Below are 26139 nucleotides of genomic sequence, written 5' to 3'. Positions count from 1 at the left end.
GATGGTTCTGTAATAAGGTGACCAGCTGGCCACTTATGTGCTGCTGCCAAGGGAAAAAGAAAAAAGAAATGCGTGGCTAAAAACGAGAATGCAGATTTGCCTGAAATTTGCATTTGTAGGTGCAAAGCTAAATAGGACTGCTGTAATTTAAGCTGGAAAGGAACACATCTGCCACAATAGTGGGGGAAGAGGGCGAGCAGGTGGCCTGTGTGCCTGGTCTGCGCGCTGCCTGGGCTCTCACTGTTGATGGGCAACCTCAGGACCCCTCCTACTCTCCCTTCTTCAGATTACAGTGGTACCTCGGGTTACAGACGCTTCAGGTTACAGACCCATAAATATTACTTCGGTTTAAGAACTTTGCTTCAGGATGAGAACAGAAATCATGCTCCGGCGGCGGCAGGAGGCCCCATTAGCTAAAGTGGTGCTTCAGGTTAAGAACAGTTTCAGGTTAAGAGCAGAGCTCCGGAACGAATTAAGTTCTTAACCTGAGGTAAAGGTAAAGGGACTCCTGGCCATTAGGTCCAGTCGTGGCCGACTCTGGGGTTGCGGCGCTCATCTTGCTTTACTGGCCGAGGGAGCTGGCGTACAGCTTCCGGGTCATGTGGGCAGCATGACTAAGCCGCTTCTGGCGAACCAGAGCAGCACACGGAAACGCCATTTACCTTCCCCCCCAGAGCGGTGCCTATTTATCTACTTGCACTTTGACGTGCTTTCGAACTGCTAGGTTGGCAGGAGCAGGGACCGAGCAACGGGAGCTCACCCCGTCGCGGGGATTCGAACCTTCTGATCGGCAAGTCCTAGGCTCTGTGGTTTAACCCACAGCGCCACCTGCGTCCCAGTGTAACCTGAGGTACCAATGTATAAAAAAACATAAGAACGTAAAAAACTAAATCAGGCCAATGTCCCTTCTTGTCCGGCACCCTGTTCTCACAATGGCCTTGTGGGAAATCTGGCAACAAGGACCAGAGCACAACAGCACTCTCTCCTCCCGCAGCTTCCAGCAAATAGAAGCACTATCAGCTCCAACTGCGGAGGTCTTTATCTTTATAAAGTGGACCAATTTCCAGAAAAAGGGCGCCTTCAAAGAAAGGACCGCCCTCCGCTAAGTAGGACATGATGATGCAGCCACCTTTTCAATGCAATCTGCTCTCACACACGTCGCTAATTCTGAACCAATGCTGCCCAGACACTTCTCCCAGCACAGACAGTGGCTATTTATATGATCATCTATTGACAGAGCACGAAGGGGAAAGTGGGGGGAGAGGTGAGATGGGCCCCACATAATGAATGAGCTGGGAGGAGAAAGCAGGCAGGGGCAAACTCTCCACGGCCACGACTAGGACCTCTGAATCCCCAATCACGTCATTGTTCCTAAAGACATTCTATTCCCTGAAACAATAAGAGAGGTGAGAGGAGAAACAACCGTGACGCAGACGCATCACTTGTTATTGAGCACGGTCTGGAAATTAAAAGGCGAGGAGAGCACGTGGAATAGCAATGCGGGAGGAGGAAAAGCGCGGCTGCCTCCTAGTGGATGTTCCTGTTAATAGTTGCTTTTAAAAAAATAATTCCTTGCATCTGCTCCCCTCGTGTGGTCATTAGGTATCATTGCGAGTACACAGGTTAGGTTTGATTTGAAGAATTGATGCTTTTGAATTATGGTGCTGGAGGAGACTCTTGAGAGTCCCATGGACTGCAAGGAGATCAAACGTATCCATTCTTAAGGAAATCAGCCCTGAGTGCTCACTGGAAGGACAGATCCTGAAGCTGAGGCTCCAATACTTTGGCCACCTCATGAGAAGAGAAGACTCCCTGGAAAAGACCCTGATGTTGGGAAAGATGGAGGGCACAAGGAGAAGGGGACGAGAGAGGACGAGATGGTTGGACAGTGTTCTCGAAGCTACCAACATGAGTTTGACCAAACTGCGGGAGGCAGTGGAAGACAGGAGTGCCTGGCGTGCTCTGGTCCATGGGGTCATGAAGAGTCGGACTCGACTAAACGACTAAAGAACAACAAAAACAAAAAACCCAAACCAGTGCCTGTTTTTTCAGTACTTTCGCTAGTCGCCAGTTTGTGTGACACAATATACAGAAGCTCTGCTCAGCTCAGAGATGCATTCCTTCCCTTACTTAAGAGAGCAGTTCTTGCATTGCATGGGGTTAGACTAGATGACCCTTGGGACCCCATCCCAACTTTACAATTCTATGATTCTACGAAGGAAGAGCAAGGCCTGGTAAGTGCCCCTCACTCCACCCCTTGCCTCTGAAAACGAGGTCTGCGATTGCACCTCCTACCCTTCAGGCTTGTGTAGTTTAGCAGGGGGGCAATGTTATCACAGTACCCATCATCTGATAGGCAGTGCACGCTTTCAGAAACTTTTAGAGGAAGAACAAAGAAGAGGTTGTCAACCCAGTCTAACTCTGCCTCTAGAATTGGTCCATGCCAGGGGACAGGTGGGAATGCAGATCTTATTGGAACACTCAAGAGAGAGAACAGCGCATGATTAAACCATGGAACTCTCTCCCACTGGATGGCCACTGAAATATACTCGGAGTCCTGTCGTGATTTCATGCTCTTTATTGCAGTTTGCAAAACAGTGATTGAATTGGCCTCCAAACCTCAGGCCTTTATATACATTATTTACACAATGAGTCCTGTCTGATTGGCTGATTCTGCTTCCCTCCTGGAGTCTGATTGGTCTTTTCCTGCAGTTGTTGCATTCTACAATCCTACCAGCCTAATAGGCTGATTAACTTCTTCCTGGAGTCTGATTGGTCTTCTCCTACAAGCCAATCAGTTGTTGCATTCTAGGATCCTACATGCCTATTGTTCTAGGATCCAAGGTTAGTACATAAGGGTAAAGGGACCCCTGACTATTAGGTCCAGTCGTGACCGACTCGCAGGTTGCGGCGCTCATCTCGCTTTATTGGCCGAGGGAGCCGGCGTACAGCTTCCGGGTCATGTGGACAGCATGACTAAGCCGCTTCTGGCGAACCAGAGCAGCGCACGGAAACGGCATTTACCTTCCCGCCGGAGTGGTACCTATTTATCTACATGCACTTGGACGTGCTTTCGAACTGCTAGGTTGGCAGGAGCAGGGACCGAGCAACGGGAGCTCACCCCATCGCGGGGATTCGAACCGCCGACCTTCTGATCATCAGGTAGGTCCTAGGCTCTGTGGTTTAACCCACAGCGCCACCCGCATCCCAGGCTAGTACATAACAGCCACCTATTTAAAAAAGGGTTGGACCAATTCATAAAGTACAGGCTCATCAACGACCACCAGCCCCGATAGCTATGCTCTGCCTCTACAATCAAAGACAGGAATGCTTCTCAGTATCAGTTGCCGGAAAGCGCAGGAGGTGATAGTGCGGCTCCTGTGTTCGAATCCTGAATGCTGGTAGCCCACAGGTAAACCACAGTGAGAGCAGAATGCTGGACTAGATGGGTTGCTGGCCTGATCCAGTAGACTCCACTTTCGCTCTCACGAAAGTAAGACCACATGAGAGGAGTATTTGCACCCAGATCAGATGTGCAATTCTGACCCACATTTGCATGCCCATGACTTGTGGCCAAGCAGGTGACCTGCATCGTGTGCGCAAATCTTAGCTGCGTTCAAGAGGGAGCATTCTCTTATTTGGAGCAATGGAACTTTGGATGGAACCACTCTTATCAATGGCTGTTTTGCTATGATGCGAAAATGGAACTTCCATGTTCGGAGGTACTATACCACTCATGCCACTGACTACCAGTTGCTCAGGAAGAACATTGGTAGAGGGCTGCAGCTTTGATCCCCAGCTTGGGGGCTGTCAGGAGTGCATGCAGGAGCCAAGCCCTGTGACCAGTAGGGCTTCGCAGGACTAGGGCCTTCCTAAGTTTGTTCTGGAGAGGCAAGGTGTGGCCTCTTGGTAACTCACTGCACCTGGTGGCAAGAGCCAGGAAGGGATATAAGGTCAGCATTTCCCTTCGGCTCTTTGCCACAGCAATACGTTTCCTGCCTTGCTGCGTTTGGCTTCTTGGTTCCTGATCCTCGGACCTTGACTTCATGACTCCTTGCTTCTCGACCCTCGGACCCTTGACTTCGTGACTCCCTGCTTCCTGACCCTCGGACCCCTGGCTTCTGGACTCTTGTTCCTGCTTCCTCCCCGCCATCTTGCCCCCGGTCCCAACGTCCTCAGCCAGGACTTTGATCACCTGTAGACCGGACTGTGACAGGGGCTTCCTACAGGCATCTGGTTGGCCATGGTGGGGAGCAGGACATTTGACTTGTTAGAGTTGTTTGTGTGGCAGCACCTAGACTTTGGAACTCCCTGCCACTTGACACCAGGCAGGCGCCTTTGCTGTACCCTTTTATGCACCTGCTAAAAACGTTTTTGTTTATAGGCAGGCCCTGTTTTCCAAATACAATTTCTGAGATATTTCATTCTCTCTCACACACGCAGGGGAAAAGAAAGCTGCTGGGCAGAATTTTCTCTGAATATTGCTTTCCATTTTTTGGTAGGTAGATGCCATTCCCCACTCTGCACGCCCTGAAACACTGCCAGGTCCAAGTATTGAGGAGGATGCGAAATGGTGTCTAGCTGTCCACTTAGATGCTGATGCTGTCCCTTGCAGTTGCAGCAAAACAAAAACCCAAACCAAACCATAAGCTTAAAGTGAGGGGGGAGAGAGAAATAACCTGTGCTACTTCTGCTGCTTGTGGTGACCCCCACTGCCAACACAATATTGCCTAATTTCTATCCCTGCTGGGAAAATTCATTGATCAGCCACACTAGCTCAGCCAGTATAGCATGAGGATCTTAATTTCCGGTGGTGGGTTCAAGCCGCACTTTGGGGTTGGACTAGTTGATCCTTGTGATTCCTTCCCACTCTACAATTCTCTGATTCTCTGAATCTATGATTCCCCCCAATCTCTCGGCTCACAAACAGGGCTGAGAATTTCAATGGGCTGTTCATGCACTCTTCTAAAATGTAAGCATGTTAAATGTAAATCACCCTGAGATCTGCAAACCGGTATATAAATTCAATTAACAACAACAACAACTCCCAAGGGTTATGGTCAGTTTACTAACACATCCTGCTTCGGAATTCAGGTTACTACAGGGCATGTGGGTTTGTTTGTTTATTTAGCAAGATTCAAATATAAGATATCTAAGGGCTTTCCCATTAAACGGTATAAAATATTCATTTAAACTAGCAATAAAAAGCATACTCTGAAAAACAAAAGTACAATAAAATCGTCAAAATACAGATAAATCAACAGAGTTCGAAAACAAATGTGCGTGATGAAATTACATAATAAATGCATAATAAAAAGTAGAATACCGCAGGCAGAAAATAATTTCCTGCTGTGTCACAGGGAAGAGAAGAGGCCCTGCAACCCGGTTTCTCATCTATTACCACCTAGCAGACTGGATTAATGACATCTATGCAGCTCCAGATGTTATTGAACTCCAATTCCCATCAGCCCCGGCCAGCATCCATCACAGATCCAGGATGATGGAGCTATGTAGAGCTGCTCTAACTAACTGAGCTATACATCATTCCTGGGGAAAGAGTAGGAGCCATCACAGCCCTTTTCTCAGTTGTGGGGAATCTGTGGCTCTCTGTGTTTGGGGAACTACAATTCCCATAAACTCTGATCGTTGGCTATGCTTGCTAGTGCTGATGGGAGTTAGAGTCCCACAACATTTGGCGAGCCAAAGGCTTCTGCCACCTGCCTTTCATCCAGAGTAATTTCTTGGACCTTTAACTTGTATGCTACAATAACAGCAGAGGGCAGCAGATGCACACATTCTCTCGCTCTGTCTGTGTGCTATACAGTGGTACCTCTGGTTAAGAACTTAATTCATTCTGGAGGTCCGTTCTTAACCTGAAACTGTTCTTAACATGAGGTACCACTTTAGGTAATGAGGCCTCCCGCTGCCACCGCGCTGCCGCCATGACGTTTCTGTTCTCATCCTGAAGCAAAGTTCTTAACCCAAGGTACTATTTCTGGGTTAGTAGAGTCTGTAACCTGAAGCGTCTGTAACCCGAGGTACCACTGTATCTGAAAGTCAGAAGCAGAGGCACACTGGCTCAAAATGAAGTGGTTTGACCAAACATCAACAAGCTTTTCTGAGCCTGGGGCCACCTTTGGAAACCTAAGAAACTCTCAGAGGCATCACAAAATGACAATCCAATAGAAGAAAAAGAGTTGAGCCCGAAACAGGTAAAACACCAAACACACACACACACACACACACACACTCCAAAACACAGACAAAACAAACAGCACCCCCCCAAAAAAACAGGAGGGAACCACCCCAAACTAACAATAAAAACTGTTAGGTAATACAGATACAGCCCCCACTGCCAAAGAAAGAAACACAAGCGAACCAAAAGCAGGCAATATCCACGATTACGCAGTTGGCAGAATGAACACAACCAAACAGAAAGGAAGCAGACAAAATAGCCCCTAAAAATGCAGCCCCCCCCACCTCCAATCAAATGAAAAGCAGGCAAAATACCCTCACACACAAATACCCCCAACTAGGCAGACAACAGCCTAATAATAATAATAATAATAATAATAATAATATATTATTTATATACTTCCCAACAGAATATTAGAAACACAATCAAACATCAAACATTAAAACTTCCTCAAACAGGGTTGCCTTCAGATGTTGTCTAAAAGTCAGATAGTGGTTTTATTTCCTTGACATCTGAAGGGAGGACGTTCCACAGGGTGGAACCCCTCATCCAAAAAAACTCCAGATACGTGCATAACACTCCCAAACAACAACAAGAAGAAATAATGGAAGCAGAACAACCCTACCCAAACAATAAAGAAATAAAATAATTCGGGCAAACTAATAGTAGAAATGACTATAATACAAAATGGCAGCAAACAAAAGCAGGCAAGACGCCCTCAAAAGTAAAATACAGTGGTACCTCTGGTTACGTACTTAATTCGTTCCGGAGGTCTGTTCTTAACCTGAAACTGTTCTTAACCTGAAGCACCACTTTAGCTAATGGGGCCTCCTGCTGCCGCTGCGCCACCGGAGCACAATTTCTGTTCTTATCCTGAAGTAAAGTTCTTAACCTGAGGTACTATTTCTGGGTTAGCGGAGTCTGTAACCTGAAGCGTATGTAACCTGAAGCGTATGTAACCTGAGGTACCACTGTATTCAGGAAACACATACTCGAAACTTACTGGGAACAAAACTGAATGATCATTAATTTGTTATTTATTGATTGAGTTTGTATGCCACCATTTCCTCCAAAGTCGTTTATATGGTTCTACTCTTCCTCAATTAATCCCCACACAACAACCCTGTGAGGTAGGTTAGGCTGAGAGGCAGTGACTGGCCCAAGGTCACCCAGCAAACTTCATGGCTGAGCAGGGATTTGAACCCTGGTCTCCCAAGGTCCCAGTCTGGCTCTCTAACCACTGCACCATGCTGGCTCATCAACTAGTGTAGGAAGTTACATTTCATTATCATCATCATATTTCATTGCTGCCTTCAGTTGCCCCCACAGCTTCATCTGGGTGATATAGAGCAGGGATGTCCAGCTGGTTGACCGGGATCGACAGCTCACTCCCCAGGTGCTAGCAGTTGATCACAGTTGTTGGGGGGGGGCGGGAGAAGATCCAGGCCCTTCCCCTCGCTTTGTCTTTTCGCACAGTTGCATAAACGGAATACGGACTTATCGCTGCGTGTTTTATTGTTTGCTGACTTTGCTGAGCAACTTTTGCCTGGCCCCCCTAAAAAAGCTCAACAACTTTGGCCCCACCCCCCATGGGTAGTTCACAGTCAGATTTTTATTATGGGAGAAGATCGCATTCTTTTGGGAGTTGGACGTCGCTGATTTAGGGAGGGCAGCTGCACCCCACCCCAGCAACTGTGACTGCCTGCCTGCCTTGTCTTTAAAAGGCAGCATAACATAATAATAGGCCTGCTGGGTTAGGCCCATCAGGTCTAGCATCCTGTTCTCACAATGGACAAAACAAGATGCCTCAGGGAAGAAGAAGGAGAAGAGTTTGGATTTGATATCCCGCTTTATCCCTACCCTAAGGAGTCTCAAAGTGGCTAACAATCTCCTTTTCCCTTCCTCCCCCACAACAAACACTCTGTGAGGTGAGTGGGGCTGAGAGACTTCAGAGAAATGTGACTAGCCCAAGGTCAGCTGCATATGGAGGAGCGGGGAAGCAAACCCGGTTCACCAGATTACGAGTCTACCGCTCTTAACTACTACACCACACTGGCTCCTCCCTCATTGGATCCTCACAACAACCCCACAAGATAGCCTAGCCTAAGAGAGGACGACTGATCCAAAGTCACCCAGCAAACTTCATGGCTGACTGGGGATTTGAACCTGGAGCCACCCAAGTCCTAGCTCGGCACTCTATAATCACCACACTCTTAAGACCTGGTTGTCGGCTTGAAATAATTTTATAGAATTTATTTTGTGAGCTGCTCTGGACTTTTTGGGGGGTGGGGGGTGGGAAGTGGAATGGAAACCCTCGAAATAAGAATAAAGAATAGAAATTTATTTATGTATGCTACTAGAGCAGAAAGAATGCTACTTGCCCAAAAGTGGAAAGAAGCAGAAGTCCCAGCAAAAGGAAGAATGGATACAATAACTTATGGAATATGCAGAAATAGCAAAACTTACCGCAAGAATAAGAAATCAAGATAACAAACCTTTTTATAAAAGAATGGAAATGGTTTATTGAATATTTACAGATAAATTGCAAACAAAAAAGAACATTGGCAGTATTACTGTAATAACCCACAGTTTCATAAGAGTATATATTTAAAGTTGATGAATAAATGGGCAAATTAAATGAATTTGGATATGCAGAAGATATTAAAAAACAAATTTAAGGAACGGCAGAAAGAGGGGGGTGGAAGTCAAGTTTTGAAATGTCAAAATGATTGTAAAATTAATGAAATGTATAAACCTGAAAAGTATAAATAAAAACTTAAAATGAAATAATAATAATGGGGAAATGAAAACTTGATGGAGGTGTAGCAACACTATGAGCAGTTACATCCATGCCCACAGGACCAAGGGCATTGGTGTGGCTACAACACACACACACACACACATGCATCCAAAATCCCTTCTGAATATTGGCTAAGAACATGAGAGGCAGGCTGGAAGCAGCCAACACTTTTTAAGAGAGTTGGAGATGGTGTGAGAGAGCCATTCAGGTGTAAGAGGAGCCCTGGTGGATCAGTCCAAAGTCTTAACAAGTCCCAACATCCTGCTTCCCACAGTGGCCAGCCAGGGCCCTCTAGGAAGCCCATGAGCTTGGCATGAAATCAGTGGCCCTCTTGCATTGTGGCTTCCCAGCACTTGGCACTTAGCGATATACTGCCCCTAAACATGGAAGTTCCATTTTGTCACCATATCAATGAGCCATTGCTGCAGCAGTACAAAAACCCTCCTAAAGTTCCATTTTGGCCATTGGTCTAAACTTGGTTAAGATGCTCCTCCTTAAACCCAGCTGAGAAAATTTGCATGCACAGTGCAGACTTCTCTGCTGGACCACAGGCTGTCAATTGGACGGGCATTCGAATGTGGGTCAGGGCTGCAGATCTGACCCACATTATGCAAATATGAGAAGAAGAGTCTGCTGTTGCTCCTCAGGAATTGGTGTTTGGTGGTACACTTCCTCTAGGGTTGCCGTATTTTAAAAAGTAAAAAAATCAGGACACCCTGAAAGTTGTTGAGTTTATTTTACAAAAACACGTACACACAAAAAACCACCTCACAATTTTTGAGCTGACTTGCCTAAGATCCAGGACAAAGCACCGTCTTCTGGAAATTCCCCCTGGACGTCAATTCAGCCTTTAAAATCCTGGTACTATCCAGGAAAATCCAGACATATAGCAGCCCTAAGGTAAAGGTAAAGGTACCCCTGCCCGTACGGGCCAGTCTTGCCAGACTCTAGGGTTGTGCACTCAACTCACTCTATAGGCCGGGAGCCAGCGCTGTCCGCAGACACTTCCGGGTCACGTGGCCAGCGTGACAAGCTGCATCTGGCGAGCCAGCGCAGCACATGGAATGCCGTTTACCTTCCCGCTGGTAAGTGGTCCTAATAATAATAATAATAATAATAATAATTTATTATTTATACCCCGCCCATCTGGCTGGGCCTCCCCAGCCACTCTGGGCGGCTTCCATAGAAACCATAAATAAATAAATAAATATTTATCTACTTGCACCCGGGGGTGCTTTCGAACTGCTAGGTTGGCAGGCGCTGGGACCGAACGACAGGAGCGCAACCTGCCGCGGGGATCTGAACCGCCGACCATGCGATCGGCAAGTCCTAGGCGCTGAGGTTTCACCCACAGCACCACCCGCCTCCCTAGCAGCCCTAACTTCCTCTAAACATGGAAGTTCAATTTTGCCGTCATAGCAAACTTGTTTTGGCCCGCTCTGGCCCAGTGAGTACATGACCATCAGGCAAGGTGGGCTTTCGTCCAGAGGAGCTGATGCCATAATTTATTTGTTAGTGTTTAAGGTGCCCCAAGACTCTCTGTTCTCTTTGCTATCAGTCTCCTTTGTTGTTTAGTCGTGTCCGACTCTTCGTGACCCCATTAAAAGACGCCTGCTTCTTGGGAGAAAAGCGATGACAAACCTAGACAGCATCTCAAAAAGCAGAGACATCACCTTGCTGACAAAGGTCCGTATAGTTAAAGTTGTGGTTTTCCCAGTAGTGATGTAAGGAAGTGAGAGCTGGACCATAAAGAAGGCTGATCACCGAAGAATTGATGCTTTTGAATTCTGGTCTGGAGGAGACTCTTGAGAGTCCCATGGACTGCAAGAAGATCAAACCTATCCATTCTGAAGGAAATCAGCCCTGAGTGCTCACTGGAAGGACAGATCGTGAAGCTGAGGCTCCAATACTTTGGCCACCTCATGAGAAGAGAAGACTCCCTGGAAAAGACCCTGCTGTTAGGAAAGATGGAGGGCACAAGGAGAAGGGGACGACAGAGGACGAGATGGCTGGACAGTGTTCTCGAAGCTATGGCCTCGGCCCAGTATACCTGAAGGAGCGTCTCCACCCACATCGTTCTGCCTGGACGCTGAGGTCCAGCACCAAGGGCTTTCTGGCGGTTCCTTCACTGTGAGAAGCAAAGCTGCAGGGAACCAGGCAGAGGGCCTTCTTGGTGGTGGCGCCCGCCCTGTGGAATGCCCTCCCATCAGATGTCAAAGAGATAAACAACTACCTGACATTTAGAAAACATCTGAAGGCAGCCCTGTTCAGGGAAGTTTTTAATGTATGATATTTTAATATATTTTAAATCTTTGTTGGAAGCCGCCCAGAGTGGCCAGGGAAACCCAGCCAGATGGGCAGGGTACAAATAATAAATTATTATTATATTATTACTAACTTGAGTTTGACCAAACTGCGGGAGGCAGTGGAAGACAGGAGTGTGTCTTACCTCTCTGGAAACATGAAATGATGCAAAAGGTGTCATGATAGCACGGGAAGGGTGCTGCCAGGTTAGGGGCCAATCCACATACCAATAGGAGGGCACTCATAGCATCACGCTGTAGGCTTGAATCATCCATGTGTCCTTAAGCAAGAAGAAACGCCCTCACAGCTGTGCATAATCCTCCATATGCCATCCTCGGCATTACACCGTCTAGCCACTAGAGCGCAGTAGCGTCAGTAGCATGGGCACAACCGCTACACAGCAGCCAGAAATAGACTCAAGGAGAAGGTTTATACTTGGATAAACTCTGATGCTTCACTCCTGCTTGCCACAGTAAACATGAAAAGTGTGAAGGGGACATGCTACTCTGTCTGCCTCCTCAGGCTTTGGGGAATGAGAACTTGCATGTTTATCTTGAGTACCTGTAAGTGTCAAGAGATCCGAAAGACCAGGCAACAATTCCTCCTATACAGTGGTACCTCAGATTACAGACACTTCAGTTTACAGACTCCGTAACACTGAAAGAGTACCTCAGGTTAAAAACTTTACCTCAGGATGAGAACAGAAATCGTGCGGTGGCAGCGGGAGGCCCCATTAGCTAAAGTGGTACCTCAGGTTAAGAACAGTTTCAGGTTAAGAACGGACCTCCAGAATGAATTAAGTTCTTAACCCGAGGTACCACTTCGGGTTGTCCCTGACAGCAGGATCACTAAGCGCGCACACACAGCAGGAGCAGGAGTCATGGTTGCAGAGCTGCCACCTTTCCCACTTGCCCTGCTCCTGCATCTTTAACTGCAGCCTGACCCAGAGACCTTAAACAGACCTTAAAAAGGTAAAGGTAAAGGACCCCTGATAGTTAAGTCCAGTCACGAACGACTCTGGGGATGCGCCGCTCATCTCGCTTTACAGGCCGAGGGAGCCGGCATTTGTCCGCAGACAGTTTTTCCAGGTCATGTGGCCAGCATGACTAAGCCGCTTCTGGCAAACCAGAGCAGCGCACGGAAACGCCGTTTACCTTCCCGCCAGAGTGGTACCTATTTATCTACTTGCACTTTGATGTGCTTTCGAACTGCTAGGTTGGCAGGAGCAGGGACCGAGCAACGGGAGCTCACCCCATCGCAGGGATTTGAACCGCCGACCTTCCGATCAGCAAGCCCTAGGCTCAGTGGTTTAGACCACAGCGCCACCATGTCCCTAAACAGACTTATGATTTTTCAAAGGAGGGAGCGAAAGCAATTAGTTTCTTTGTGAAACCAATTCTTGTGCATCAAGCTGCTGTTGATGGCACAGGAACAGAGCTATTGAAAAAGAAAGAAAAGAAAAGAAAAGGTGGCGACCCCTGAGCACAGAGGTGAGCTGCAAGGAAAGAACCTCGGAAATCCATCTGACATGGATGCTTTCCTTGAGATTCCTGCATTGCAGGGGGTTGGACTAGATGACCCTTGGGGTTCCTTCCAATTCTATGATTCTATGAAAAAAAAATGTTTTAAAAAAAGTCCGTAGAAAGAACAACAAACAACGGTTTGCAACAACTGTGCAGCCTTCAAACACATAATACATTTTATTTGTTTATTGCATTTATATCCCACCAAGAAGATCAAGGTGGTATACATGGTGTCCCCCCTCCTCAATTTATCCCCAACAACAACCCTGCAAGGTAGGTTAGGCTGAGTGGCAGTGACTGGCCAAAGGTTACCCAGTGAGCTTCATGGTCGAGTAGGGAATTTGAACCCTCGTCTCCCAGGTCCTAGTCCGGCTCTCTAACTAACCGCTGCACCACCCTGGCTCTATACATGAGACAAGTTACAGGGAACCAGGTAGAGGGCCTTCTCGGAAGTGGCACCCGCCCTGTGGAACGCCCTCCCACCAGATTTCAAAGAGAAAAATAACTACCAAACTTTTAGAAGACATCAGAAGTCAGCCTTGTTTAGGGAAGCTTTTAATGTTTAATAGGTTATTGTATTTTAGTGTTTTGTTGGAAGCCGCCCAGAGTGGCTTTATTATTATTATAAACAGCAGGACTCAATCAGATGTGGAGGAGGGGAAGAAAAGAAAAATTCCACAGAACAGCTGTCAAATCTGGTATAACGTCTCCGCAATGACAATTTCTGCCCTCCCTTCCCCACTGGTGGGCGAAGTTTGTGTGGCTCACCTGGGTGGTGACTCCCACCTGTTTGGGCTGGCCCTCAGCCAGGGAGGCCAATGGATGGCCAGCTGGGGGTGGGACTAAGGCCAAAGAAAAGAGGCTGACCCCCTTGTCCAAGCCTCTTTTGGTTTTCTTCCTTCCAGGACAAATGAGCTGGTCTGGGACAAGATGCCTCTATATTATTCCTAAAATAAGGAATAAATTGAAACCCGACCTTATCAAAGTGGTCTCCTTTAGAAGATCTGCTAATCACCTAGCAATGAGGAGCAAATCATTCTGCAAGAGGCGATATTCCCTGCTTTGGAAAACCAGGAATATTGGAAAAGTGAAGCAAAGGACTTCCAGGGTCCCACCACCGTAATCCTGACTGCCCCCAAAAGTGGAAAGGCCCATGTCTTTTGAGAGGCAGGTGGATTTGCATCAGATTCCAGGGGTAGCAACAACTAAAGCAGGGTCTGGGAATCACCTTTGGCCAGTAATCTCAGATACTGTGGAGAAGACCTTGGTGCGAAAGGAAGCCGTCACACTGCATTCCCATCAAATAGATGGGAGACAGATGGAGTGCCTCTCCCTACGGCTTGCTAGTTGATTGCACGCGCGAGAGCTTGCCGTGTTTTAAAACGTTCTTATAGTAGGTTACTTCGGAGACGTGTCAAGAGAAGGTGACTCATGCCTCTCAAAACGACAAGCGCAAAATTATCATGTAGCGTCGTACTGCTTGAAAGGACCACGGCGGTCCTCTACTCCAACCCAGCCTGTTCGCTGCAGGAGGCAAAAGGCTGAACTCCTGACAGAGGACCATCTAACTCCTCTGCTTGAATGCCTCCAGCGAAGGAGAGCCCACCGACTCCCAAGCCAATCTGTTCCGCTGCCAAACGGCTTGTATCATTAGGAAGTTTAACGCTGAGCCAAAATCTGCGTACCCATTGGCTCCAGTCCTGCCCCCTCTTCTGCATGGCATCCCTTAGCAGAAGAATAGCCCTGTTGGATCCTCTTTCCCTCCATTGCCAACCGGATGCCTTTGGAAAGCCACAGGAAAGAAAGTGCTTCTTCATAGAGTGCATTGTTAAACTATGGAACTCACTGCCACAGGAGACAGCCATGACCATCAACCGGGATGCCTTTGAAAGAGGGCTGGATGAATTAACAGAGGGCAAGGCTATCAATGGCTACTACTAGCTATGATGGCAAGACACAACTAGGCAGGATCCTTCCGAATATCAGTTGCTGGAAACTGCAGGAGGGGAGAGGGGTCTTGTGATGCTTATGAGCTTCCCACCCGCATCTGATTGGCTATTTTGAGAACAGATGGGCCATGGTCCTAACCTTCTTATGTTCTTAGGAGTGTGTGTACAGACTTGGTTACCACTTCCCAGACCCCAGTGCCATCCTGGTCACTCACCTTTGGACACAGCCCAGTGTGTCAACCTCCATCTTAAATTATGGTGCCCAGAACCGGGTACTGTACTCCAGTTGGGAATAAGACAGGAATATATAGCATGTGCTGCCCTGAGCTCGTTGGTAGACAGATGGAGTGCAAATATGAGAAATGAAAGGCGGAAACTTTGATTGATTGTGTTTGTGGGCTCCCAGCTATGGAAGAGGCTGTAATCACACCCTGCTCCATCCTTCTCAAAGATCATGCATTTAATGGCTTTACCTGATGGCTGTTGTCCTTTAAAAGCCAGGAGCCACCTTTTAGAATACAGTAATCAGATTTTTAGGTTGCCACCTTGTCAGACAGCATGTTAATTTCGTTTCACGCTTTGTCAATTTTACTCTCCCTTAGTAATTTCGCTTTAGCCATCTCTGTCGCTGACAACTTGACAGCATGGCTTCTATTTAAAGAAAGGTCACAAACATGACTAGGAAAAGTTATCCAGTGGGCCATTAACTTGGGAGAGGGGGGGCTGCTTGGAAGGGGGGGTACAATGCCTTAAACACAAATACTTAAGAGGCTTTGAGCAATCAAATTGCTAGCGGAGTCATCCACATTTGCTGTGTGTGTGTGTGTGTGTGTGTGTGTGTGTGTGTGTGTGTACTTCAGAATCTTCACTGGCCTGTTCTCAGTTATCCTAACAAAAAAACAGGTCAGGCGAGCCATTGTTATTCTCATATTGCAGGTGGAAAAACTGAGGCTGAGAGAATAGCGGCTCACCCAAAGTCACCTGAATGAGTTCATGACACCGATTAGATTTTGAAGCAGAGACTGCCCGCTTGGTAAATACCGGCTGATTTGCAAAATATGGTAGAAGGCAAAGGTAAAGGACACCTGGAAGGGACATGGGTGGCTGGTGCTGTGGGTTAAACTACAGAGCCTAGGACTTGCCGATCAGAAGGTTGGTGGTTCGAATCCTCGTGACGGTGTGAGCTCCCATTGCTCAGTCCCTGCTCCTGCCAACCTAGCAGTTCGAAAACACGTCAAAGTGCAAGTAGATAAATAGGTACCACTCCGGCGGGAAAGTAAACAGCGTTTCCGTGCGCTGCTCTGGTTTGCCAGAAGCGGCTTAGTCATGTTGGACACATGACCCGGAAGCTGTACGCCAGCTCCCTCGACCAATAAAGCGAGATGAGCGCCGCAACCCCAGAGTCAGCCATGACTGGACCTCATGGTCAGGGGTCCCTTTACACTTTACCTTTAAAGGACACCTGGGCGGTTAAGTCCAGTCAAAGGCGACTATGGGGTGTGGTGCTCTAGCAGTTTGAAAGCATACCAGTTTTTTTTTGGGGGGGGGGGAGTTTAATGCTGCCCACTGTTTTAAGCTGGTGCTTTTTAGAATGCTAAGTCAGCAGCCCATAAAAGGGTCTCCATCATTTAACTTGGGGTTGCAGGAAAGGTTGCTGACTTTGAATGTGCATCACCAAGGCTCGACCAGAGGCCCAGGGCTCTCCCAGATGGTTCCAGCAGGATTCCTGCCGCAGCGCCAGCCTTTGGCTCTTGGCCAAGGGAGGCAGGGAAGGGGTTGCCGTTGTTTGTGGGAACATTTCTGTGTGTCTGTCTTGGAAATGCCTCGGAGTGTTTCAAACAATCTGGTGCCCAAAACCAGACAGAGATGAATCAATCATGGGAGACTGAGGGCAGTGGGGACCCCTTAAGCAATTGTATAAGATGCAGGGCCTTCATCCTTGATGCCCCCCACCAGGCTGCCTGAATTCAGCCCAAGTCTTGGGTAATGCTCCAGGGCAGGCTTAGCCAATGTGGTGTTCTCCCTGTTGCAGGAATTTATGTATAGGTTGGGGGGGTGCCCCTCCAGCAGATACGCACATGCAGCCCACTACCAAAATCAGCACAATCACTTTTGTGACTTTGGTGATTTGTCCCCACAAAACACTTCATCACAGTTTCTTGATGATCTATTCAAAGGGCCTCTGCTGCACAATACCAAATGATAAATGTATCTATGTATGGTTTGAAGCTCAACATCAAAAAAACGAAGATCATGGCCACTGACCCATCACCTCCCGGCAAATAGAAGAGGAAGAAATGGAGGCAGTGAGAGATTTTACTTTCTTGGGCTCCGCGATCACTGCAGATGGTGACAGCAGCCATGAAATTAAAAGACGCCTGCTTCTTGGGAGAAAAGCAATGACAAACCTAGATAGCATCTTAAAAAGCAGAGACATCACCTTCCCAACAAAGGTCCGTATAGTTAAAGCTATGGTTTTCCCAGTAGTGATGTATGGAAGTGAGAGCGGGACCATAAAGAAGGCTGATTGCTGAAGAATTGATGCTTTTGAATTATGGTGCTGGAAGAGACTCTTGAGAGTCCCATGGATTGCAAGAAGATCAAACCTATCCATTCTGAAGGAAATCAGCCCTGAGTGCTCACTGGAAGGACAGACCGTGAAGCTGAGGCTCCAGTACTTTGGCCACCTCATGAGAAAACTCCCTGGAAAAGACCCTGATGCTGGGAAAGATGGAGGGCACAAGGAGAAGGGGATGGCAGAGGACGAGATGGTTGGACAATGTTCTCGAAGCTACCAGCATGAGTTTGACCATATTGCAGGAAGCAGTGGAAGACAGGAGTGCCTGGCGTGCTCTGGTCCATGGGGTCATGAAGAGTTGGACTCGACTAAATGACTAAACAACAATAACAACTGGCTCACAGGGAAAACTTCAGCTACTCAGTAGCTCAGCTACTCAGCAGCCCCTCTGCCTGAGTGATAATTCCTGGCACCCTGATACCTGAATGCCAGACAGGTAGCCATTCCAGAAATAACAAACCCAGATGAAGACAAAAGGGTGTGATTAACGTGGCTGGGAAACAGGGAAATGTAATATCTCTTTTGTTACACTTGATGGGTGTTTGGTGGAGGGCAAGGAGAACCATGGGGCAGGGTCCAGGATGGTCAGATTACTGCCACCAGACCACCATGATGTATTAGTGATGTAGTTTGGGGAGGTGTAACATGGGAATTAGCAGCTAATAAAGGTTTGGGGGCTCTTTTGTTCAGGGTGTCCATCTTGCTTCCTCTTGCAGTGAGTTGGAGTCCTGTCCCAACAGTCTCAATAAAGACCAAGCCTACTGGCTGCTGTTTTGCTCAAATTTTCCTGGTTGGTGTCCTTGCTTTTTGTCCAAGGGAGCCCTCAGATTTCTCCGTTAACACCCAGATTTGTTGGACTCCCATTTCCCTTCAGCCCTAGTCTGAGATTTTCAGAGAAAAATGTGGGTTTTTTGTCCATTTATCCCCAAAATCAGGTAAAATTGATGGGAGGAGTGCACTGATGTAATGCAGATTGCTGCCTTTGAAACCTCAGCGTTGTGGTTGCAAGAGCCTTGTCTTCCGTTATTTGAAATGAGTCCTCCCTAGTCATTGGTTCAGCTGCTGTGACATAATGGAATGTTCAGGAACTGCTGTCCAATGAAAACAACAACCTGCCGTCCCATAAGGCCTACAGCAGGGACCAAAGGAGGCTGTTTGCTGCCAGTGAGAAAAGATTTAGTGCAGAGCAGCATCTGCGACACAAGTGAATTATCGTCCGCCTGGGCTGTGTGCGAATGTTGTATATGTATGAGAGTGAACTGTGGCTGGCATATGAGAGCAATGCCTATATATTTATAAGAAGGAACTGAATGTGACTTGTGTGAATGTGTGTGGGATGTGTGAGGAAGCGAGGGGGGGGGGTGAGCAAAAGAGAAGATACTAAATGGATTGTCCAGCAAGTCTTTCGAATTGCTGCAAAACTGCGGCTGGGTCTCTTATATCTTTGCTTCCACAAAGATGTGAGGCTCCTGAGTTCTGGGCTTCGCTATGGCTGCGCGCTGCCTCCCTGCGATTTGTAAAGTGAAATGTCAGGAACTTGTGTTTCCTTATCTTTTGGAGCCAGACCTTTGGCAAAAAAAGAAAAGGTGGGGAGAATAAAAGAGGGGAGATAACAAGGAAGCCTGGCTTCCGGAAGAATTCAGATCCTAATCAGACCTTCTTAACTACTGGCACAGGGGAGCATTTCTTGAGGGGAATATGAATGGTGGGAGAAAAAAATACATTGCCTGTAATCCAGCAGCAGATGCGAAATTAAGCTTCTCTCAGACTCCCAAGACTTCAAGAGTGAATGGGAATTTGAAAAAGGAAATCTGCAGGTGTTTGGTCTGCATTGTATTGTTTTCCAGCCTATCTTGAGTTGCCGTTTTTTTTGCTTTTCATTATATATTTCGTTTCTAATGTAATTTGCCTTGAGTGTCAAGTAGAAGGCAATTCATATAATAATAATAATAATATATGGGAATTAGCTCAATATGATGGAGTTAACATACTTGTGCATGTATAGGATTTTTTTGTTTTGTTAGAGATGGACACTGTTTTTTGTGGAATGTATAAGATAAAGTAGTTTAAAGATTATTTCCTCTGCAAATAATAGTTACTGTGTGTGCTGACTCTCATGCATACATAAGGAAGAGGGAAGTATTATATTTAGATTCCCAGGAAACCTAAGATGCACAGAAACAAGTTTCTAGACCCTGTGGTTGTGGATATGATTGAAAATGTCTGCAAAATGCCACATCTCTACAATCTGGGTTCCAGAGACAGTCTTTAAATCACAAAATCAGGCAGTTTCTGGTGTTCCCCTCTATCACACAGAAAAAGTGCTGCTGTTTTTACCCCCCCCCCACTTTTGAAACAGGCAAGAGAAAAGGTCATTAAAAGAGTTTCACTGGTATACTAGAGCAGGCCCCCTGAACAATTTGTGTCAGTCAGAAATGCCATTCCTTTCTATTCTTATGTAGAAAAAAGATAAAGTTTTTAAATAAAATGGTGAATTTGTAGTATCTCTTTCTTGTTAAATTAGGTCCAAAAACTTGCAGTAGAACTACAAGTGATTCTGGCAGATGTATTTGCTAATAATGCCTAATAGTAATACAGTGGTACCTCAGGTTAAGTACTTAATTTGTTCCGGAGGTCCGTTCTTAACCTGAAACTGTTCTTAACCTGAAGCACCACTTTAGCTAATGGGGCCTCCTGCTGCTCCTGCGCCGCTGCCGTGCGATTTCTGTTCTCATCCTGAAACAAAGTTCTTAACCCGAGGTACTATTTCTGGGTTAGTGGAGTCTGTAACCTGCAGCGTCTGTAACCTGAAGCATATGTAACCCAAGGTACCACTGTATGAGGTCACTGGATCCGAAGGGGAGGGTCCAAAGGTGTTTCAATCTTTCTTTTTTATTTTAGCACTGTTTATTAAATATTCAAAAATACAGTGTTAAATAGGAATGGGGGGCCTGTTAAACGACTCCCCCAAAATCCCAAGTCCCCACCACAACCTCAAACTAAGGCCAGGGCAATCTTCTTCTTTGGCGATCACTCGTAGCCGAGTAAGATTGTCTTCCATAAACACGGTTTTAACAGTGAGTTCATAAGTGACTGTGGGGGCCAATTCTGGACTGTTTACACAAGCACCATACATAGACAACAGCAAAGAGACTCAGAAAAGCAGTGTATAAAATTGTAGCAGTCGGCAGATGCCATGTAATGTACTGTTTCCTCTGACTATCCAATACAGTGGTACCTCGGGTTACAGACGCTTCAGGTTACAGACTCCGCTAACCCAGAAATGGTACCTCGGGTTAAGAACTTTACCTCAGGATGAGAACAGAAATCGCATGGTGGCAGTGGGAGGCCCCATTAGCTAAAGTGGTACCTCAGGTTAAGAACAGTTTCAGGTTAAGAACGGACCTCCAGAACGAATTAAGTTCTTAACCCAAGGTACCACTCTACTGTATAGAAAACTGTAGAAGCTTCACAAATAATCACCAAAATTCAACGTTTTGACTGATTTCCTTGGCTCCAAGTGCTAATGACTCCTCTGGAAGAGAGGAATCCAGGGCTCCCCCTGCCTCCATAACACCTTAAACATAAGGTCACATACCCCTTGCCCCTCCAATAAGGCGTGAACTTAGCCTCACAATAGGAGGCAGGAGGCAATCAAGGGCAGCACATGCCTCAGACAGAAATCCATGGGATGGTGGATTGAATCCTGATATGTTCAAAGGAAGAGCGCAGGAAAGGCTTGCAGCTAGGGGGATGTGTAAATACTTTTATTGTTCTTTGGGGAAGAGGGTAGTTAAAAGGTGTTGGGAACTGGGGTTATTGACTGGTGGGTGACAGGCTCATGTTTCTACATGCCAAAGGTTCCTACTTTGTGACATATTTGCGATGTATCAATGACGCTGTTGAAAAATGTAGTATGGGTAATGGGGAGAGGTCTTGAAAGTTCATGCAACCCCACGCACAGGGTTCCTACTCTTTGTGTGTTTGCAGCAAATAAAGACCACTGTTTTGCTTCTATAACTTGGCTGGAGACGCCTTCTTTTGCTGACTGGAGAGACCCGTAAATCCCTGCACCCTAGGATTTTTTCCTTATCATCTGGAATACAATAAATCCACACAAATGTTTGCTTTGTGTATGAACCCTACCTTCTACCTACCAGTTCTCCTTTACACCCACCCACCCCACTTTACATTCGAGAATGGTGTTCTCGAGGCTACCAGCATGAGTTTGACCAAACCGCGGGAGGCGGTGGAGGACAGGGGTGGCTGGCGGGCTCTAGTCCATGGGGTCACAACAACAAATGCCCCTCCTCCCCCTCTTCTCCCAAAAACCCTGGGCTCATTTCCATACTCAAAGCCAGCTGGGGTCAAAATGGGGGGGGGTGACATTCCTAGGAGGGGTGGTTGAGAAAATTGGGGGAAATGTGGGGGGCGAGATCTAAGCACTCCCTCCTGCTGATAGTGCCTTTCAAATCCTGATCCCCTCCCTGTGTTAGCATCAGGCAATGGTGTCCAAACCTTTTTCAAAGAGGGCCAGAAATGAAGGGCCGTGAGGGCCAACTAAAGGGCCAACCAAAATTGTTGACCTTTAGGATTGAAATTGTTGACCTTTTTTTTTTTAGGGTTGAAGTTGCTGAGGGGTTGAAGTTGTTGAGGGTTTTTTAGGATTTTACCCCAGCAAATAAACTGCCACAAGGGCTGGATTAAACTGAGCGGCGGGCCGGACTAGGCCCCTGAAACAGACTTTGGACATGCCTGGCAGGAGATAATCAATGTTGCCATCTCATGGGGGAATCATCCAAGTGTGATCCTGGTCTAAAGGCACTTTGCGGCATGCCTCTCCATCATTAGAAGAGTGACTAGTGGGGTGCCACAGGGTTCTTTCTTGGGCCCGGTCTTATTCAACATCTTTATCAACGACTTGGATGATGGACTCAAGGGCATCCTGATCAAATTTGCAGATGACACCAAACTGGGAGGGGTGGCTAACACCCCGGAGGACAGGATCACACTTCAAAACGACCTTGACAGATTAGAGAACTGGGCCAAAACAAACAAGATGAATTTTAACAGGGAGAAATGTAAAGTATTGCACTTGGGCAAAAAAAAATGACAGGCACAAATACAAGATGGGTGACACCTGGCTTGAGAGCAGTACATGTGAAAAGGATCTAGGAGTCTTGGTTGACCACAAACTTGACATGAGCCAACAGTGTGACGCGGCAGCTAAAAAAGCCAATGCAATTCTGGGCTGCATCAATAGGAGTATAGCATCTAGATCAAGGGAAGTAATAGTGCCACTGTATTCTGCTCTGGTCAGACCTCACCTGGAGTACTGTGTCCAGTTCTGGGCACCACAGTTCAAGAAGGACACTGACAAACTGGAACGTGTCCAGAGGAGGGCAACCAAAATGGTCAAAGGCCTGGAAACGATGCCTTATGAGGAACGGCTAAGGGAGCTGGGCATGTTTAGCCTGGAGAAGAGGAGGTTAAGGGGTGATATGATAGCCATGTTCAAATATATAAAAGGATGTCACATAGAGGAGGGAGAAAGGTTGTTTTCTGCTGCTCCAGAGAAGCGGACACGGAGCAATGGTTCCAAACTACAAGAAAGAAGATTCCACCTAAACATTAGGAAGAACTTCCTGACAGTAAGAGCTGTTCGACAGTGGAATTTGCTGCCAAGGAGTGTGGTGGAGTCTCCTTCTTTGGAGGTCTTTAAGCAGAGGCTTGACAACCATATGTCAGGAGTGCTCTGATGGTGTTTCCTGCTTGGCAGGGGGTTGGACTCGATGGCCCTTGTGGTCTCTTCCAACTCTATGATTCTATGATTCTATGGAACCTTGCGGCATGCCTCTCCATCTGATGGCTTGCAGTGAGCTTTGGCACTGCCTCCTATCACCTCGAACCACAATGTTATCAATGAGGCTCATTCACACATTCAGCTGTGAGAGCCAAGGATTAATGATTGCTTGGCTCCTATGAGCACTTTGTGGGGAGGGAAAGCCCCTTTAAACTCAAGGTGTGGAGGGAGGCTTGATTTTTAGCAGGGCAGCATTGCACATTATGAGAAATTAGGTGACGGGCCTGGCACCCACCCCCTGTGCCATCTGGCCATGGCGGGCCAGATTCTTATCTCCACACACCCCACAGGCCAAGTTTGGCAGGTGGGTGGAGGCATCACCTGATGTCAAAGTGGTGACAGGTGACCATCAAACTGGGTGGCCAAAAGACGTGTCTGCTGCTTCTTTCTTCTTTGGCAATCACTCATAGCCAAGTAAGATTGTCTTCCATAAACATGGTTTTAACAATGCAATCAGTTGACAGCCAGTGCTTTGGAGTCACTATGCAAGGGGCTTTGCAGGCCCCTCTCAACAGCTGTCCAGAGGTGTCTACAAAGCTCTTTTCATCCAAGCTCGACCATCACTTGCCCCATTGGATGCAGTGCATTGGGTGTAGTGTGGGTTGGTGGGGCCAAATGGGGCCTAATTAGGAAACCTCCCCACCCCGATCTACATGAACTCATTTCTTTTGGATGGGCAAGACCTCAATTTTCCATTCTCCTGGATAGGAACTCAGAAGCTGCATTTAGAATACAGTGGTACCTCGGGTTAAGAACTTAATTTGTTCTGGAGGTCCGTTCTTAACCTGAAACGGTTCTTAACCTGAAGCACCACTTTAGCTAATGGGGCCTCCCGCTGCTGCTGCGCCGCCGGAGCACAATTTATGTTCTCATCCTGAAGCAAAGTTCTTAACCCGAGGTACTATTTCTGGGTTAGCGGAGTCTGTAACCTGAAGCGTCTGTAATCCGAGGTACCACTGTATCACTCATTAAGATCTCGAGCCATTATTGGTGGTTGACATCTGTTTGAAAATGGAGGATAGGGCTATCGATGGCTACTAGCCAGGATGACTATGTTCTGGCTCCACGGTTGACCAGAGGCAACAATGCTTCTGAATACTAGTTGCTGGAAACCGCAGGATGAGAGAAGGCTCTTGCACTCAGGTCCTGCTTGTCTATTTCCCACAGGTTGGCCACTGTGAGAACAAGGATGCCAGACTACATGACCCATTGGCCTGATCCAACAGGCTCTTCTTGTGTTACATTAAAATATATCAGTAATTGGGAGTGGACCTTAACCATACACAGCTTTAAAGTACAGTGGTACCTCGGGTTACATACGCTTCAGGTTACAGACTCCGCTAACCCAAAAACAGTGCTTCAGGTTATGAACTTTGCTTCAGGATAAGAACAGAAATTGTGCTCCAGTGGCGTGGCGGTAGCAGGAGGCCCCAATAGCGAAAGCGGTGCTTCAGGTTAAGAACAGTTTCAGGTTAAGAACGGACCTCCGGAACAAATTAAGTACTTAACCCGAGGTACCACTGTAGAGAATAACCCACAGGGACAAATAGAAAAAGACACCTTCACCCTGGTATGGCTCCCCTTTATCACATACACAGCCCAACAAGACAACAACAAAAGGTCCACCAACAGCGTACAAATCAATATGGCTAACCTGATCCAAAACACCCACCCACCCCACTCACACATGACAACAAAGACCACCACAGCCAACCACAAATGAACAACCACACCCTAGGCCAACCCCAACCTCTCTCACCACCAAAGGAACACAACAAAGAACCTGCACAAGCAACGTTGACACCAAACCCTACATATAGTAAGTGAAATAGAAACATTGCCACCCGACCCCACTCCCCCCCATCTCTCCCCCTCCCCCTCTGTCCCCCTTGTCTCAACAAATGAAACTGATTTGTAAAAATGTTACATGGGGGGGGGAATACGAGAGAGAGACATTGCAAACACTTCTGTAAATCAAGAAAATCTTTAATAAATAATAAAAAAGTAGAGAATAACCTTCCCATGCTCATGTTGACGCATTAGCCATAGATTCCGCTTACCTTTCCCCTTGGGATCATATCTCCCCAGACACGCTGGTGGGATGTTCCAGGCCCAGGTCTTCTTGTGTTTCCTCTCCAGCCTTGATGGGATAAAGAGGGAAGGGGAGATTTGCTATTAATTCTAAGGTTAACCTCCTCCCCAGGTCACAAATTCTGGTCGGGGAAATATAAGAACAGTGCATTTTTGCAAGAGGGCAGAGTTCACTCAGCTTCCACTTTTAAAGTGGGCAGGGATTGAGTATAAAGAATTCAAGAGATATTCGTGCAGGTTTGAGAACCAGGACTGAGAATCTTCTCACCAAACACAGAGCTTCCCTGACTTCAGTACCCACAGGTATGACTGACCTGTGGCTCTCCATATTTTGTTGGGCGCCAGCTCCTCATCAGCCCTAGAGCCAGTATGGCCAACGGTCAAGGATGATGGGAGCTGTAGTCCATCCAATTGGCAGGTTCTCAAGCACAGGCAATGTCTCCTCTGCTTCACCAGGGAGAAGTTGGAGGGTACCTACACACATGGGTGTCAAAATGCACATACATGGCTACAAAATGTGCCTCCTGATCCTTTTCTGCCCATGCCCCAGAGCAGCTTCACTGAGTGGTTAACGCTGCAGGATGTTGCGGCTTTCCTGTAATAAATGCTTGTTCTGCTTAATGGCTAGGACAATAAAACCGAGCCGAGCTGAATTACAAGTGCTCCGGAACATCCATTGTGAGAATAAACATTCTCTGGAACCGGCCATATATAACAACCCCCTAACACCCCTTCCTGCACTTTCAGCTGCCAGACCAGGAGAGCCCATTGCAGAGACAGTATTTTGGGTCTTGTGTAATGATCCTTGGTATGAGGAGAGGTGTTATAATGTCCC

At 47.1% G+C, this 26139-nt stretch overlaps 2 protein-coding genes and 1 long non-coding RNA gene across 3 annotated transcripts in view; 2 read left to right on the top strand and 1 right to left on the bottom strand.

Moving 5' to 3' along the window:
• LOC309337391 overlaps positions 1–26139 on the top strand; it is a 201374-nt gene that overhangs the window by 14032 nt on the left and 161203 nt on the right. The gene's annotated exons all lie outside the window — the stretch shown is intronic.
• Positions 1–26139, bottom strand: part of GABBR1 (gamma-aminobutyric acid type B receptor subunit 1) — a 178369-nt gene that overhangs the window by 106714 nt on the left and 45516 nt on the right. The window contains exon 2 of the mRNA XM_081852439.1: positions 25274–25353. Coding sequence (XP_081708565.1) covers positions 25274–25291 — 18 coding nt within the window. The 5' untranslated portion in view covers positions 25292–25353. The remainder of the gene's footprint in view (positions 1–25273; positions 25354–26139) is intronic.
• LOC309336770 (uncharacterized protein) overlaps positions 12324–26139 on the top strand; it is a 130526-nt gene continuing 116710 nt past the window's right edge. The window contains exon 1 of the mRNA XM_081853072.1: positions 12324–12629. The gene's annotated coding sequence lies outside the window, so the exon portion shown is untranslated. The remainder of the gene's footprint in view (positions 12630–26139) is intronic.

This window comes from Podarcis erhardii (assembly GCF_964252035.2).
Source record: "Podarcis erhardii genome assembly, chromosome: 2".
NCBI classification, from domain to species: domain Eukaryota; kingdom Metazoa; phylum Chordata; class Lepidosauria; order Squamata; family Lacertidae; genus Podarcis; species Podarcis erhardii.
The sequence above is the reverse complement of the archived record's forward strand: the minus strand, read 5'-3'. Positions and strand labels throughout refer to the sequence as shown.